This window comes from Aethalodelphis obliquidens, unplaced genomic scaffold, assembly GCF_003676395.1.
Source record: "Aethalodelphis obliquidens isolate GAN/ISIS:26980383/991018 unplaced genomic scaffold, ASM367639v1 scaffold27, whole genome shotgun sequence".
NCBI lineage: Eukaryota > Metazoa > Chordata > Mammalia > Artiodactyla > Delphinidae > Aethalodelphis > Aethalodelphis obliquidens.
In genome coordinates this window covers 14,257,682-14,275,360 of record NW_020837971.1, presented here as the reverse complement: position 1 = coordinate 14,275,360, position 17,679 = coordinate 14,257,682, and the positions used below count along the sequence as shown (strand labels likewise).

Sequence of the window (17,679 nt, the reverse complement as noted above, 5' to 3'; positions counted from 1 at the left end):
GGCGGGGGCGGGGGAAGAGGGAGCACGAGCGAGAGCCGAGAGTCCGGCAACATCTGTTAAAACTTGGGGGAGGAGGAGCGCGGGGAGGAGGAGGAGGAGGAAGAGGAGGGAAGGAGGGAGCGCGAGGGAGGGAAGCGCAGAGCCGAAGAGCAACTTTTCCACCCGTGAGTAGCGCAGGCTGCGCGGGTCCGGGCGGGGGGCGCCTCCAAGCCCGCGCGGGTTTCCAGGCCGGGATGGGACCTTATTCCAGAAAGTCGATTGGATGCCAGGAGGGGAGTGCGGTGGGGGCTTTCTTTCTTTCTCTTTCTCCTCCCTCCCGCGGGTGAACCAAATCAGAACTGTCACTCAGGGCCTGTGAGTCAGAAGGGATCGGATTACACGATCCCTGAAACCGATGCCGGAGCCGCACGAGCGGGCGGGAGCGGGCAGGGGCAGCGCCACCGCCACCGCCGCCGGCGCGCTCGCACCCTCGCCCTCGCGCCCCCTCGCCGCCCCGACCCGCCCTCCCCGCGTGCCCGGCGGCCGCCTGCGCCGCACCATGCCCGCCGCCGGCACCCCCCGCGCCCTGCCCGGCAGCTCGCCGTAGCCCGAGCCGCCCGCGGCCGCGCGGAGCCCGGAGCTGCCCGCCCGCGCCCCGGACGCGGGTCTATGGGAAGTTCGGGGACTTGACAGCCGCCGCCGCCGCAGGTACGTCCCGCCTGAAGTTCTTTGTTTCGCGGGGCTCCGCACCCGGGAGCCCGCTCCGGCGGCCGCGCCCGCGCCTCCGGGTCGACAGGGGGGGTCCCCGACGGGGGGCGCGGGAGGAACTGAATATGGCTGTCTCGAGGCGCCCAGATTTCGGGAGCAGCGGGTAAGGCGTCGGAGCGAGTGTTCACTTCGCCCCCTCCTGCTCGCCTTCCCAGCGTCTGACTCGGCGCGGCCATCCGGAGACGGACTGGAGAATTTCATCTCCCGAAGTTGGGGCAGGGCGGGGTGGGGGAAGAAGTTTGCAGCAGCCGCGGCGACAGGGCCCCAAGCCCCCACTCCTCACCCCGAGGGCTTAAAGGAACTCCGCTAGCCCCCGGGGCCCCGGCGCCCGCCTTCGCACTGTTGCATCCCCCCCGGGGGGCCGGGCGCGGAAGGCGGCGGGCGGCGAGGTGGGTGCGCGCGTGGAGCGCCGCGGCGGGGGCTTCCTCCAGCCTGCGCTTCCCATCCGAGGGAGGCGCGCCTCCGTCCTGAGAGAGGAAAAGTGAAAGCTGTACCATCTGTGGATGATTTGGGATTCTTTCATTTCTTTTCTTTTCCAGGGACAGCATTAAAAAAAAAAAAAAGAATAAAAGAAAGAAAAAAAGAAAACAAAAGAAAGAAAAGCACTAGAAGCTGCAGGGAGTGAGCTGTGGAAGTTGGGCGGGGGGTAACCGTGGCCCCTGCAATAATCATTTAAGAGGCCGCGTTTTCACCGAGCAGAGTTGGGTATGAATCACTCTGCAGGGGACAGTTACTTTTTGCAGTTGCAGAGGGCACAGGGCCGCGAGGAGGTGGAGAGGGAATAAATATTTACCCAAACTTGGAGAGTTTGTGAAGCGACTTCTAAGCAGATTGCCAGATGCCGAAGCTCCACCGCACACCCAGGCCTTTTATCCTCCCCTGAACTTTGTGCTCACGTCCCTGATTACACCTCATTTGGGAGATGCCATCCCGAGAGCAGCTGGACCCATGCTTCCCTTGCTGACCCCGTGTAGACAGAGTATGAAGGAGGCATCCTCCCTGCAACTCCTCCCGCCCGCCCCCAGGGTCTCATCTCCCGGGTGTGCAGTCCCGAACAGACTCTGGCCTTGGGTACAGCGCTCGTGGCCCTCTGCCAGTTTATATGTACATATATTTATGTAAAACATTTTCTCCCAGCTCTCTGCCAGCTGTTCCACATTTTCCAGCTGCCATTTCAGTTTGAAATGATGGACTGTCCGCATCTCCAAGTAAAAGAGCCCTTTAGTCGGAGGTATGGAGGGTCGGCGGCTGTGCAGAGACCTGCGCAGTGCCATTTGCCGGACTGGTTCTAGAAAACACCTTCTGCTCTCCTTTATCTTTCTTCCTTCTTCTCCCCAGTTCGTCTCTGCAGAGCCGTTTGCTGGAAATTCGTGGTAATTAGGCTTTTCCCTCCCAATGTGATTTTGGACAGAATTGGGATGTTTTTGAGATCCCTGAAATAAGTGTCTGGTGGAAATCAGTTAACTTTTAAAAAGCGTTCCAGTTTGAGTGCCTTGGGCATGGCCGGTGTGGCCCTCTGCCATGGTCCTTTCTGTCTGTTTAAGGCAGGAACTATTCGTGGTCCCCATGTTACACTTTTTGTGTTGTTTGAAGTCTTAGCATATTATAGACGGAAATCTTCAAGAATTGGCCTAAAGTATTAATTTTGAGTATTTATGTAATTGCTCTGTAATTTGAATAGGTGCCTTATTGATTGATTCCTGTAATTATTTCATTTAGGTTTTAAATTAAAAATTAATAATGGTCTGACAGTTTCTTAATTACATGTGTCAAGATTATTTTGAAGGAGGAAAATGCTATGTTTCAAAGTAGTGGAATAACCTCAAAATCGCTTCACCTTTCTGAAGCAGAACAGTATTTCAGTTGAGGGCCTTTATTAAAGCAGTGGTGATTGGCTTTACAGTGTAAACTGTGTGAAGTATCTAAAGAATTTGTTTATGTTAGGAAATATTGGTGTTAACCTGGTACACAAACACTTTGGCCAGTTGGACTATAGTCAGACCTGAAACAAACATGAACTAACATATAAATTAGTTGTAATAGCATACTTATAGGGAGAAGAGGTTTATTTTATACTAAAAGCTATTTAATTAGAAACTGCCTGCCTAAGGGAAGATCCTTTGAGGGTATATGATTCTTGAAGTCAGCCTAGGGAAGCTTTGGTTTCAGATGCCTGAGTAGGTCCAGTGTGAGAGGTGTCCAGTGAAATTTCACACACGCAGAAGCACTTTAAACGGTATAGATTGTATTCTTATGAAAGGCTAGTAGATTCAACTCAGATACCTACGACTTCCTGGTACCTTTAACATGTTTGTGTTCCTTGATCGAACCCTGACATAAACACATTTTTCCAGTATGTCGAAATTGCAAACGACTACAGACAGAAATGAGAAAATTCAGTACTGATGAAGAATGACTCTGGTGAATTATTTCATTACTTATTTAATGAAAGAATCATTAATTTATCAGTTTGATGCCCAAGCCTAAAAGTTGAACTTTCCTTTGTTTCTTGGCCAGTTTTCTTAATTACCTGCATGCTGTAAGGGTTTCAGACTTCCTCTGTGCTTTGCCATTTAGGGGTCCTTACAATCTATGTGAGGTATCCTGCTTACTGAGATTCCCCTTGCCCCCCTTTTTTAAGGATAGGGTTTGGGAGTTTACGAAAGGAAACAATTTAATGATCATTGTGCCATGCACTCACTTATATGGAGACAGTAATGTACTAAGAAAAACCAGTCTTGAAGGAAAAGTGAATCAGTGAGTCATGAAATCCTCAAGAAAACCTTAGTAATGGAATGTTAATGCTTTTAGACTATAGTAGATTATCTTAAAAGTCAGCCTTTTCTTCTTTATGCAATTGTTGTAAATCCCCAGCTAAAGAATTCTTTGAAGGAGGTTTTAGTTTTGCTGGCATCCATATTCTATAGTCAGTCTGATTTGTTTTGGAAGATTCAAGAAATTTTCTGCCAACTTATATCATGAGAGTCAATTAAAATGCTGACATGACTGTAGAAGAAATTGTGCGTGCGTGTGTGTGTGTGTGTGTGTGTGTGTGTGTGTCTATTTCATTTGTTAAGCACAAGATTCCACTCTAATAATGACTTCAGGTTGTCTTTTCATTAAAGGCTACTAGAAGATGCTGCCCTTCACTTCCTGTTGTCATTTTTCCAGATGAAAATTGATTTGTTCTAGTTTCAAAGCAAATAAAGGGAGACAGAATAAACAACAACAGGGCAGGGGGAGCACCACAAACTTCTCTCCAGCACTTTCAGTGTATTTTTCATCTCTACTTGTATTTGATGGGCCTGTGAAATAGAGCTGTAGACTGGCGAAGACTTTAAATGAAATTTCACACTTTGATGATTTTTTTTTTAACTTTGATATATTGACAGCAAAAGGAGCTGCAAAGCTTTTTTAGAACTTGAGCAGTAACGCCAAGCAGCAGTCAAACGTCTCTGTGCATTTGTGTTTAACTGCAGAAGAAAAACATGTCCGTGGGCAGTAGAGGTTCTTATCAACCCCCTAATCCCAGATCCCAGCAAACCTTGAGGGCATGCCTCAGATCTTGCTGAAATCACTGTAGACTCGCACAGTTTGCAGATTAAATATGCTATGTGTTCCTGGCTCCAATAACAGGTTTATGAGCTCACCAAGCTTCCTGTCTTAAGATCCTTTTCTTAAGTTTTTAGAAGCTGTTAAAGGCAATGCTCTAACAGTAAGTGGTACTTGCTAATTTAGAGACACTCTAGATATTTCATGCCCTCTTTCGAAATTGCCAAAATTACGATTTTTCCATCTAAGGGCTGGTTTTACAGGGTTATAAGGGAGGGGAGCCGTTGGGAAGAAATTGGATGTTAACTGTGTTGGCAAGTGTATTCGATTGCAAACCTTACGTGGTGTCTCAATTGTTTCAAGGCACTTTTCCTTTGCCTCGCCTCTTAAACTTAGACTTTTTCCACTTGTAATTCTAAATGCACTATATTTTAGTGTCACACTTCTTAGCTACTCATGACCACTTTCGGGTTTTTTTTTTCTTTAATGTGAAAGTGTTTTTTGTTCTGTGTGTGTATATTTCAGCCCAACAAAACGTCCCAGAAAATCTATGGCTCTCTAAAGAAACTGAATGAACAGGCCATTACCTAGTTAATAAGGTGGCATTGGAACATTCCAGTCCCCTCCTGAAAGGCAATATTGTGTTGAGCTCCACATATGCATCTGCAGTATCTGGAGTTGTGTCCTCACATTAGGGTGCTTTTGCATTTTGCATACGGAGTCATAATTAAAAAAGGAAAATACTCACATCATCGTCCAAGACATGTCACATAATTCCCAAGAGAACTCAAGCCAATTTTGTGCTTAAAGGTTATTCAATGAATGAAATTGTGAAAGCCCATTTGTCAAAGTACTGCATGGTTTCTGTTAGTTTTCAAGCCCCAAATTCATTGTATGCCCGGCCAGCATCAGTCATCAGGGCATTAGCGCTGCCTCCAGGCCATGTGGCCCAGCACCTCTTCACACCATTATAGCCTTGAAAGTGTACTCTGTCGACTTGTAGAATTACTGCTCTGATTTCTGCTTGGCTGGGTTTGAGGTAAGTCCCCTCCCTACCTTCTAGCTGACTGTAATCCTTGCTTTCTTTTAAAGCTCCTTTCCAGAGATTGAGGGGAAAACTTTCTTAAGGGCCCTATTGGCATCACACTGTGGTTTCATTGCGGCGTGCACTGTACATGTAAATTGTACCTGCAGTAAATTGGATTGATTGCTAGCCTTAAACCGCTAGTGGGCTTTTCTTTTCTTTTCTTTACTTTTTTCTTTGGGGGGGGGGTGTTGGCATGCGTGTGTTTGTGTGTGTGTGTGTGTGTGTGTGTGTGTGTATGTGACACAGGAGTATGTTTGAAACATCAGCATTTGTTGGTATATTTGGGTAATTTTTATGCTGCAAAATGAAATTAAATAATGGGAGATAAGTGGCCTTTTATTTAAATCTCTGGCTCTTGGAGTACCTTCAGAAGGCAGTGTGACATCTTATTTGTTTATTTTCATGTGGAAATCTGCAGCTTTAGCTACTTGAACTTTGGGGGGAGATTGCATAAAACACCTAACAATATTCCAGCGTGCTGTACATTACAAACTATGGATTTTTACAAAAAGAGACTGAAAACTCACAGTTCAGATGAAAGCTAATTCTCAAATTGTCATAATGAAGGAATGAAGCAGTTAAACCATATTCTCGATTTCAGCTTGTGGTATTTTAGAAAAGAATAATTCAGTCTCAAGGGAGTTACCTGTGTGTCGAGGAACCTCAGGCAGTAGCTCAAGAATGAAGCCTTAATGAACTAAGATGTCTGGAAATCTGAATGGAGCGTGGACCAGGCCACGCCACTTCAGGACAACATCTGCTGTTTGAACTGTGAGGTTCAAATGACATCCCACACCAGGGCATTTCACTGGGAGGGTGCATCGTTTGGTATAGTTTACATTGGCGGTTTTGTACGTGATTGGTGGGCAGGGGCCAAAAAGTAAGACAGCTGTAGAATTCTGCAAAGTTGATAGGCTGAGTGGACCAGGGGGGAATTGTTACTGAATAAGCCCTGATTAAAAATCCTTAAGTCATGAAAAATGTGCTTTTCAAGTTGCAGTTAAGATTCAAGAATCCCCAGTTTAAAAATCGGGAGGCTGAAGTATGATGAACAGTACCAGACAAAAAAAATGAGTACCTTTGGGAGATCTCCAGCTGATTTTAACACCCAGCAGATATTGGTCTCCTATTTGTGATGGTTTAAAAGTATATTCCTGTGCATAGAACATGTATTCTACTCTCTAAGCTTGATTGTAAAGGCACACCTGATTCTAGGAGCCAAAAGTTACAGAAGTTCTCTAAGAAGGATCTTTAAATTTAGGGATTTTTTTCTTCTGAAAATGTATGAAAACTTTTAATACCTGTACACCCTAGGGAAGTGAGACAAGGGTCACCTTTGATCAGTCATGCTGTTTTCGTGATATACGTAGGTTTAAGGGAAATGCAGTTTTCATGAGCTTAGCGGGGTCTATAGACCAATAACTGACCTAAAGATGTCCTTTTCTGTCTGGGATTGTCTGTCTCCAGCAAGCCCACAGAAAGTCGGGGATGCCAGCTCATTCCGTCATGGCACCTGCTATGCAGGGCACTTCCTGCAGAGCCTAACCAAAGTACACGGAACTGGTGTTTCATAGTTTTTGCAAAACTCAGAAACAGTAACAAGTATGAAATAGAGACCTTTACCCTTCAACTGTTTCTCATAAAGTCCTCCTGGCAGCAGAGAACGTCAGAGTAGCCGATGATCTTTCCTTTTAAATACACATGGCAGAAAAGTAAAACTGGCACACAGAATGCAATTTGTGATTTTAACGCTAGTAGCAGTGATGACTTCACGTCAAATAATGCTTTTCAGTAGTTGAAGTTAATTAAATATATGGGTTTCTTAAAAGTTGAGATGTAGTTAATCTACTAAAACCAAACTTAGTCCGTAGCCAGGCAAGTACTTCCCCTTAGAGTAATTCCATTCCCTTTCGAGGGACGTCTGTCATGAACACTGTTTATCTGAGATTAGGAGCTTCAGAAACTGGGAAAGAAAGATCCGAAAGCAATAGGCAGCAGATTTGGGGAACCCTCTAGGCTACGAAAGACCATTTTTGGCAACTTGGACAGATAGGAGCTTTCTTACTTGCAGTTAACGGCTTTAGGCTTCCGGCTTTCCTCATTACGGGGGCGGGGGGAATCTCATGTAAAGGTAAAATAATTGCACATTTAAAAATACTATAGTTAAAAATTCATGAAGATTTCATTAAGAACTTACGGAGTTGAGCTTGCCGGAAAGAAAGGCAGTGCAGACAGGGGAGGGAGAGGAAGCCTTAGGAATCTTGGGAACTGTTGGTGTGTCACAGAAGTTATGCATATCTAATTGATTTTAAGTTCAGAAAGGTATTTTGAGCACCAGGAAACATCAACCACATTACCAACCTATAAGAGGTTTTCTGTAAAGCATGATTACATGAAATCCACTGAAATGTTTCAAATTCCCTAAATTTGGCTCATGGAAACTCATGCTGTTTCTCACTTCCAGAATTGCTCAAAAGTTAAAATCAGCATTAGTTTGTGCTTCTTGATTTTCCAAAAAAACCCAAAACTTTTCCTAGAGCAGTCATGTCCTTTAGGAACTGAATTTTAATGCTGCAGGAAGGTATAACTATTTAATAGCAATTTTACCTAAACGGTTGCTCTCAGACTGGTGTCTTGAAGGAGCAGGTAATCTGCTAGTAAGTAATACAGTATGAGAGAAATGTCACTTTTCAGTGTTACGGTGGCAGCGCCTTAGAAATCCTTACACAGGCTAGTTCTTCTGGATTTTTGAAATATTAGCATATTAGGAAGATCATTCAGCTTGTTAATATATGGGCAGGTGTAAGTAAAGGTACTTTCTCTGGAGGAAAGTCTTATTCCTCTTGAGCAAGGAGTTCCCTGGGTTGCAGAGAATCATTACTCACTTAAGGCCTAATCGCCATGCTGTTCAAAGTGCTGCCCCTTCCTCCTGGAATGCCTCTTTTTTCTGATCCCTCCTTGGCAATAGCTGTTTTAACCCATCAGAAACTGATCAGGTTGCCACGAATCAGGCTTTTAACTTAGTTGTTTTAAATCTTTAAATGCATTAAGAAAAAAAAAAAGGAAAACCCAAATTCAGGCCACTGAAAAATAAACCAGCTGGATTAGGGAAATAAATGAAGTAGTCTGCTGTTCACAAAGGATGCATTATATCAGTTTATAACTACTGTTTCATTTCACCTTCGATTAGAAAGTCGTTTTATACAGTTCAAACATCATTTCAAACGTTGGTTTTAGCCCTGGCGCTTCCTTTTGAACATTGTAAGGGTTTAACCCATCATGGAATCCTGCTTGTATGCGCATTCCCAGGGTTCACTGCAGAGATCTGCAAGGGGAAAGGCTGATTTTTGCACATGTTCCCAGAATTGCGATTTCTCACGCTCTCCATTTACTGTCTAAAGCCTCGTGGTTAAGGTTGAACTTTGGAACCCCACTGAGGGCCCTCCTCCCCTAGAGCCCATGAGATGGGTCTGTGCCTACACCATTCACAACACCTAATCTATGTGGGGCAGCTGATGAACGAACAACATTGGGAACAGGGTTAAGAGCCGGTGAAGCGAGTTAGAAGTTTGGTGAAGTGACGCCACACAGCCAGGGCTTTCCTGAAGACGTCAAGGGTTCCGCAGTGTTGTACTGTAGTGCCGAACAGAGGGTGTTGCCTTGCAAAGTGCCCGGAAAGTTGCCTCTCTCCGAATTCAGCCAGTGAAGCAGTTGTGTGACTGCATGCGGGGCGGCCACCGACCGCTGTCTGCTGGAGATGCTGCCTAGTTGTGCCGAGAGTTTTCCAGTGCCCGGAGAGCCGGTGACCGGGGTGATGCAGAGTGCAGAGGGCTGCTCTTTGGGCGGCGGAGGCCCTGCGGGGTTCCGATCGTCCGGCCCCTGCTCGGCGCTTTCCGGGGGGACGCTGCCGGAGGGCGGATCCGAGCGGGGCCGGCCGATTCCGAGGAACCAGCGCTGCGCGGCTGGGCGCTCGGGGCGCTGACCGGGAGCTGTGGCCGGGTCTGCCCGCGCCGGGGAGGGAGCAGACAGCGAGGCGGGCGCCCCGGGGCCTCTGCTGCACCGACTGCGACCGCGTACGGGGAGCGGGGCCCGCACGGCGACGCCGGGGGGTGGGGGGAGGCGGCTGGGACGCGGAGACGCGGCCGAGATGTGAAGACGCGGACCCTGGAACCGTGCGGGGAACAGAAAGGAAGCTGGCGTGGAAGCGCAGGTTGCGAGCGCTCCCAGGCAGCACTGACCACAGCCCACTGCTTACTAAATGGAAAAAGAAGCACACAAATGACAACTTATCTTTGCAAAGATGAAAGTTCTTGGGGTTTTTTTGTTTTGTTTTTGTATTTTTTAATCGCAGCTCCAAGTGGCCACTCTCAAGAGAGGGCCAACCGAGGCTTTGCAGGGGTGGGGTGGGGGAGTGCTGTTTCCAGTGCAGGTCTTCCCCCCTCCCTGCCATTTCTTCAAATTGGTAATAAATGTTGCAGCTTTTCTTTGGCTGCCTTTCAAGTGGAGACATGCACTACAGCATCACCTGGTCAGTGGCTCCAGGATAGGACGTCTCGTTTGGTAGGAGGTTGACGCAAGTTCAGATTTATAATCTAGAAAGGAAAGACCCTCCTGTGGGCAGGTTGCTAGTAGGAGAGGGATTACTTTTAAAAGAGGGTCCGGAAATAATTGTGCCCTGGGTTTAGGCCTCGGGAAAATTACAGAAGGATCAGGGACAGCTGAATGGGGAAAAGCCATGACTGCGTTCAAGAAGGCATTTTCATTCCTGCATTTACCTATGAAACGTCAGGCTTTAGCAGGTCATCTTAGCAGAGCGGTTTTTCCTGGCTGCAGGGTTTTTTGTTTTGTTTTGTGTTTGTTTTTCCCATATACCCAAGCTGCTGGGACTCAAACATCAGCTACAAATAGTTTTTCTTTTTGCTCTTTTTCTTCATAAGCATAAAAAGTCAAGGGGCATGCCAGCAAATCTTGCATGTAATGTTGCAGTGATGAAAAGGATTGAGGGAGAACAGTTTGGCCCTGTAAGAAAGGGAGCAGGGTCTAAAAGTCTCATTTCATTCACATCTAAAAACCAGTGGCATGTTTTCCTCAGAGAAAGATCTTTGAAGTGAAGCAGAACCAAAAAGTTCTCCTTGAGAGTTACGTTCTAAATAAATTATACTTTATTATTTAGGAAACGCCAGGTTTTATAAGGAGTCCTATAGGCTACGGCCCTAGTTATGTATGTTTTAGGATTCCATCAGGAATTTTTACGGGTCACTTCTGTACCTCATGCTTTCCTGTATCAACTCAGGACTGAGTTTCCCAACTCGGCTGAGTAGTCTATGAAAAAATTGCCACCCCAGCTAGAAGCAAGCACTCTTTTCTGCTCCCGAACTCTTGGTGCAGAGTTTTGATGAGGTGTGAGAGTCTAGAATGTTAAAACTTTCTCCTTTAGGGCTTCCCTGGTGGCGCAGTGGTTAAGAATCCGCCTGCCAATGCAGGGGACATGGGTTCGAGCTCTGGTCCGGGAAGATCCCACATGCCGCGGAGCAGCTAAGCCCGTGCGCCACAACTGCTGAGCCCGTGTGCCACAGCTACTGAAGCCCACATGCCTAGATAGTCTGTGTTCCGCGACAAGAGAAGCCACTGCAGTGAGAAGCCCACGCACTGCAATGAAGACGCAACACAGCCAAAAGTAAATAAATAAATAAATTTATTTAAAAAACCCAACTTTCTCCTTTGTAACTGACAGGGACAAAGTTGGGTTTTTATCAGTAAAATAAGCTGATATAATTTATAGGGATATACAGGAAGCAGATGTCTGCCTTGGCAAGTTGCCATTTTTATAGCCTTGTTCCAAGCATAAACCACACTTTTAAATAATTAGTTACTAACTAATGAGATCCAAAAATAAGTTGTCAAAATAGAAGAAGGGGGTAGACTTTTGAGTGACCAAGGGTCTTATTTTTTTAAAAATCCATTTTGAACAGGGGGTGGGGGGAGGAATTAGTGTTCTCCAAGACCATTAATTAGTGCAATTTCAATCAGCGCCTGGGGCTTTACCTCTTCTCACTGAGCCTCTCTCTGGTGATGAGTATTTGGAGGGTTTTTATTGCTTTGTTAAAATGAAGTCTTTCGCTTGGGGGAAAAACCAACAACTCCACAAAAACCAAGTTTGTCAAGGAGCTTTGGTGACTTGTCTCTTCGCTACTATTAATTAGTTCCCTCTCCTAAGGAAGAGACGAGAATCCCATCTCTTCATGGCTTTTTTTTTCTTTCCCCACTCTGGTCCATTAGCTTGTTTCTGTGTCCAGTATTCGTAAATTCCATCCAGATTCCACCGGTAAAACTGTATTTGTGTTTTGAGGGAAACAATTATAGTAAGTGCCCCCTTTTCTCCAAAATGGTTGAGAATGGAGTGTTTTGATTAATTAAATATTCCTATTAAAGTTTTTAGTTTTGATATAATTTGCCAGTTTACAAAGAAACACAGGCTATAAAAGAAAAACTATGTAGCTAAATCTATGACAATTAAGATTTAAGACACTGCTGAATTGTCTGGGTCATGGGATCATTGCTGGATCGCTTATTACTCAGTAAATATTCTTACAGGTATGAGGTGCTGGGTAGATAGCCCGGCCTTTGGAGTTTAGGGTCCGGAGGGGAAGACGGACATTCAACAAAGATTCCCGACCGATGCAGAGTTCATTATCGGGATGGCAGTTGGGATAGGCTCTTTTGGGCTGTTGGAATTCAGTACTTCATCCAATGTGCCAAGACTTCAGTGAGGACCACCTACAGTATTGGGTACAGAGCAGCAAACAAAAAATAGGTAGAGCAGTTGTCTGCGAGCTTCACTGAAGCTGATAGTCACCAGTGCTGTTCAGATAAAGGTTCCAGGGGTCACCTCAGAGACATCAGGGGTTGGACCTGCAGCTCTGAATGTTTTGCAAGCACCGAAACAAGGCTGATGCAGGTGGCTTTTGTACCACGCTGAGAAACAGTGCCATGGAGTGGGTTGAATTGTTCTCGTGGCATGCTTTAAAAATGATCTTTAAGTCAATTTGGGGGGAGCATGTAAAAAATTTAGAGAATCATTCTGAGCTTGGTAGAGCTAGAAGGGGTGGTTGAGAATTTCTCCTTCAGGGGTTCTTTAACTGGTTTGGAGGGCCTGTGATCCCTTGGAAATCAAATGGACAGTTTTTGGTGCACTTAAGGGGATTCTGGGGGGAGAGGGTCCGTAAGTTTTAACATATTCTTAAAGAGGACTGGACACCCCCCATTCCCACCCCCAAGGTGAAGTCCCACTGTGTGACACTGTCATGTGACAGATGAGGAAACTGAGGCACTGGACAACTCCAGGGGGTGCCAATCAAGCCCTCCCCTGTGGACTTGTGTACCGTGGCAGCCTTGAGAAAAGAAGGTCTATATTCCTTCACTGTTGTGATCTATGGGGGCTCTTTTTTTTTTTTTTTTTTGGTGGTACACGGCCCTGTCACTGTTGTGGCCTCTCCCGTTGCGGAGCACAGGCTCTGGACGCGCAGGCTCAGCGGCCATGGCTCATGGGCCCAGCCGCTCCGTGGCATGTGGGATCTTCCCGGACCGGGGCACGAACCCGTGTCCCCTGCATTGGCAGGCGGACTCTCAACCGCTGCGCCACCAGGGAAGCCCCTGTGGGGACTCTTTGAGGGATGTTTCTGAATTCAGAGTGGATCTTATAATTGATATGTACATTTAACCTAGGGCGTCTTTTTGTCTTTTTTGTTCTAGAAAAGCTGGTGTAAATAACTTGTGTGTTTTACGGTGAATGCCACTGGATAATCAAGAAAAGAAATGGAAGTTACTGGAAGAACTGGTGCTCCAGGGCCATGAGGCCTCTGGGCCTTCAGCTTTTCCAGTTACTTATCCCAGATTGCAGTTCCCTTGCAAGTTTGAGTTAAGGATGACTAAAAATCTTCCGTCTGGTACTTTAACTCTTTTAGTCTGTGAAGCACTCGCTTGTTTTATTTCTCTCATCCTTGTTTTGATGGAACACGGTGGCCTCCGCTAAATGTAGAAAACAGGCAGGTGACTCCACGGAAGAAATGCCCACAATCTAGAGAGCTTGAGGGAAACGTGGTAGAGAGGAGACTTGTCATCTTCTCTTGTATTCTTTGTAGGTGTAGATCATGACTGCCAAAAAAGAACGGGAACCAAACAGAGTGAAAATTGATGAATGATGAGTTAGGGCGATTATCACATGAATGAAGCTGGTGAAAGACAGACTAACTGCCCTTGCCTTTAGCTGAGTTTTAATATTTCTTAAGTGGTTCCAGCCTTTGCTGTGGGTGATCTTTTGCCTTTTCCTGTGGGATCCAGAGTGTGTTGTTCTATCACCTTTGTTTGTTTTAAAAGTGTAACTTAAATGAATGGAAACGTTCTGCTGTTTTAAGAAAGCTTAAAGTGTATGGTTTTCCTGAAAGAATTAGGTTTAAGAGGCATGTTGCGATTCACATATCTTGGTGAGGGAAGCAAAATCATGGACCAGAATTCTCTGATTCAGAATTTGGAGTTGGGCTTGGATGCGAGAAATTGTCGGCCACTCTTTAAAACATCTAACTAATAACTAAAAAACTTCCCTGGCTTGGAAAGTTGTCCTACTGCCCCTTCATAGAAAAGCGGCCACTTTCTTATAAGTGTCGGAGACATTTGTAGATGTGGCTTGAAGGAGTAATGTGACACTTGGATTTCTCGCCGTAAACACAGCTGAAGATGGAGATATTTAGACCATTTAATAACAAATGCCCAGTAGGATTTGGGGAGAAGTCCCACATTGTGGACAAGTCCCTTTCTCCTCCTTTTGCACGTGTAGACAGAATCCGCCTGGCTTGTTACTAGCACTTTGAGGCCTTTTTTGCAAGAAAGCCAGCGGGTAAGGGGCTTCCAGATTTTGAATTAGCTGATGCTCCAGGCACCTCCTCAGGTGACCGGTGAAGTGGCCTTCGGAGTGGGATTTCCTTTTTCCCCTTCTTGTTTGAAATTGATGGCGCTGCTGTTTTTGTAGGGGTTCCTGGTCGCCCAGAGCTGAAGTAATGAGAAGGCGTCATGGAGGCCCAGTCCCAGAGCTCCACGACCACTGAGAAGAAGAAAGTGGAGAATTCCATAGTGAAATACTCCACTCGACCAGACGTCAGCGAGAAAGCCGTGGCCTCCAGCACCACTTCCAATGGTGAGCGGCCACGGGGATTACCAACAGTCAAGCCTACAGTCCTTTTCTGTGCTCTGCCTTCCTTGCGAGTTGAGCATTTGCACCTGGACCCGTGTTTGTGCTCTGAGAGCCGAAGAGCGCAGATGGAGGTGGAGGTTGGGGTGCGGGCTCGGGGTGGCCAGGCTTTAGCCATCTCTGTTTTGGCGCTGAAACTACACGTTTTCTTCCAGATTTGCTAATTCGAGATGTAAATGTGATAGGTTATTTATCATAGGAAGTTCCTGTTTTGGCATTTTGGAAATCATCTTGATGAGTCTGGCTGGGGTTCAAAATACTCTGCATTTCCCATGGAAAGTCTCTACTCGTCGGGATAATCGGTTATCAGTTATTACAGAAGACACAAGAGTTGCCTTGTCCAAATTAGTGATAGGGTCCCCTGCAGACCCCAAACCCTAAGGAGTCCGCTTGAAAGGATTTTAAAAGTTGTTAACGGTTGAGCCTCATCTAGTTTCTGAGTTGCAGGTTTTGCTGTTGGCATATAAAAATTTAACGTCCTTAATTTGCGTTTAGAGATACAGAAAGCCAACTGTTTTACATGCTGTATGTTTTAATATTTTAAGCAAAGTGTTGAGAGGCATTTCAATTCAAGCATGGAGCACTGAAAATAAATTCCAGAGCCCCCTCTGGTAAAAACAGACTGAATAAGTTAAGAGTAACCTTCACTTCCTTTCCCTGCCTTTCGGCTCTGGAAGGCCAGCAGCGCCTTGGCTTTTTGTAGATTTCATAGCCACCCCTGGCCTCTGCGAATCGCTCTCCGCTTTGCCATGTGCCCTTAGGAAGAATGGGCTGGTCTCAGTCCTGGACACTGCCTACCTGGGTACAAGGTTTTGCATCTGCTGAGCCAACCTGCGCCCTCCCTCCCTGTGCATTTATATTTTATTTATTCCAAAAAGATTTGACTAGGCTGATTTCCAGTTTTTTTTAATTTTATTTTTTATAATTTTTTAAATTTATTTTTGGCTGTGTTGGGTCTTCGTTTCTGTGCGAGGGCTTTCTCTAGTTGCGGCGAGCGGGGGCCCCTCTTCATCGCGGTGCGCGGGCCTCTCACTATCGCGGCCTCTCTTGTTGCGGAGCACAGGCTCCAGATGCGCAGGCTCAGTAGCTGCGGCGCACGGGCTTAGTTGCTCCGCGGCATGTGGGATCTTCCCAGACCAGGGCTCGAACCCGTGTCCCCTGCATTGGCAGGCAGATTCTAAACCACTGCGCCACCAGGGAAGCCCCTCCAATTTTTTACATACAATGGGAAAATGAGAATCTGCTTTGGAAGGTAACAGCCCAGAAGTGTAGGCTGTGAGGGCAGACATCCAATAAAAAAGCTGCACCTTCCTGTCTGAACTGTGGCATTGCCTGGCCCTGCCCTCTGTGCCCATCCTGGTCCACAGTGTGTGCTGCTCACTTTTCTCCTTCCCCGATGTCACCAGTGCGCACTGCTGGCTTGACCAGGCCAGGGGAGGGGCTGGCATTAAACCTTTCGGCTAATGAGTCCCATTTTGAATTGATCCTTCAGGGAGATCTATTTATGTCTGAGTTAAAATAATGAATTTACTTTACATACATACGAAACTATATTTCTTTCCTGATTCGTGGTCTTTCAGCTCAGGACTAGAGCTTATTTTCATAGAGCCAGATTTTTGCATTATTCCTGTGATGAGGTTATAGAAGGCATATTTTCTCCTTAAAAAAGCAAGCTGTGGCCCTTGTTTCTCTTCTCTGGAATTTGTAAAAATTAGACACGTCTATTTCAGAAATAGAATCAGTCTGTGCCATGTAGGTGATTTGGTAATTTTAATAGCAAATTTGTAGTAATAATCGCTTTCTGGATATCATGCTTCACGCAGCATCAACGTTGGGTGATTTTTATAGCAGTGTGTGTGAGTGTGAGTGCGTGTGAGTGAGTGAGCGTGTGTGTAAGTGTGTGCGTGAGAACAGGCTGCACCACGTGGAGCCTCCGTAAACCACTGTCCTTTCTGGGAATTTCAGCAGAGTAACAATAGCGATCTGTCCTCATGAAGGTGCTGCCACTTTAGCGATTCCGGCCACTGGACACCTGCTGGGCAGATATTTGGTGCCGTTGCATTTGTCTGGAGCTGCTCTGACCATGAGTTCTGCCCATTAACCTGCTTAGGGTGACCAGGAGCAGAACTAACCTAATCAGCCCAGCAGCCAGGAAGCCACTGGGGAACAAGTACCCAGGGAAGAAACAGTCATGGTTTATAAAAGTTAGTCCTTGAGTCCGAAGTAACCACAGAACTGACTCCGAAACCGAATTCCACGGGCTTCCCACCCTGATCAGCTCGGGTCCTTGAAGCACCTCCTAAATGGGTGTAAGACACGTCCTATCTTGGGGCAAAAACCTCATTAGTCAGGTTTGCAGGGCTTCTGCGTGAATGATAGCTGTCCTAGAATCCTGTGAGCTCTGACCATTTTTTCAGTGTTCTATTTCTTGTAAGAGATTGACTCCTTTTTGTTTTGGAGTAACATAAAGAGCCAACCAAATAAAGAAAAATGGAAGTGGTGTTTCTGAAATATCAATGGCAATCCTGCTGGAAGATTCCAGGAAAACCAGCAAACAAGTTTAAAGGTGGGAAAAATTGAAACAAATAAACCTTTTTCTTTGTGATGCTTTACATAAGCAATGCTAATAATTGTAATGATTTTTTTTTTTTTTACAAAGTCCTCAGCAGGATTCATCTAACTAGTTCAGAGCCTCTTTATGGCCCCAGGATCATGCTTAGGAGGGTGTGGAATGGCCCAAATTCTTTGTTCTGCCTTCTTCTACCTGGTGGCACGCTGCCCTTTGCTCTCAGCTCTGGTCACACAGCTAGTCTGGGGGCTTTGGTCTGTGGTTTGGTTTGGGTGTAAGAGCTGGTGTGGGGGGCAGGCTTTCAAAGGTTGGTATACTGTCATTGCTATGGTCATCCATCCATCTGTCTATTCCGTCTGTCTCCCGTTCTGTCTTTTCTCTGCAAACATTTCAGAAGTGCTTGGATACCTCCACTGAGGCTCTTCACAAAAAGGAAATGAAAATTACTTGGATCCTATGATAGGTAGTACCAATTGCTAC

General features: G+C 46.0%; 1 protein-coding gene across 2 annotated transcripts in view; it reads left to right on the top strand.

The window, feature by feature from the left end:
- Positions 1-543: 543 nt before the first annotated feature.
- The window catches only part of GLI3 (GLI family zinc finger 3), a 286,282-nt gene continuing 269,146 nt past the window's right edge, over positions 544-17,679 (top strand). For both annotated transcript variants that reach the window (XM_027123980.1, XM_027123981.1), the window contains exons 1-2: positions 544-687; positions 14,412-14,576. In XM_027123980.1, coding sequence (XP_026979781.1) covers positions 14,453-14,576 — 124 coding nt within the window. In that variant the 5' untranslated portion in view covers positions 544-687; positions 14,412-14,452. The remainder of the gene's footprint in view (positions 688-14,411; positions 14,577-17,679) is intronic.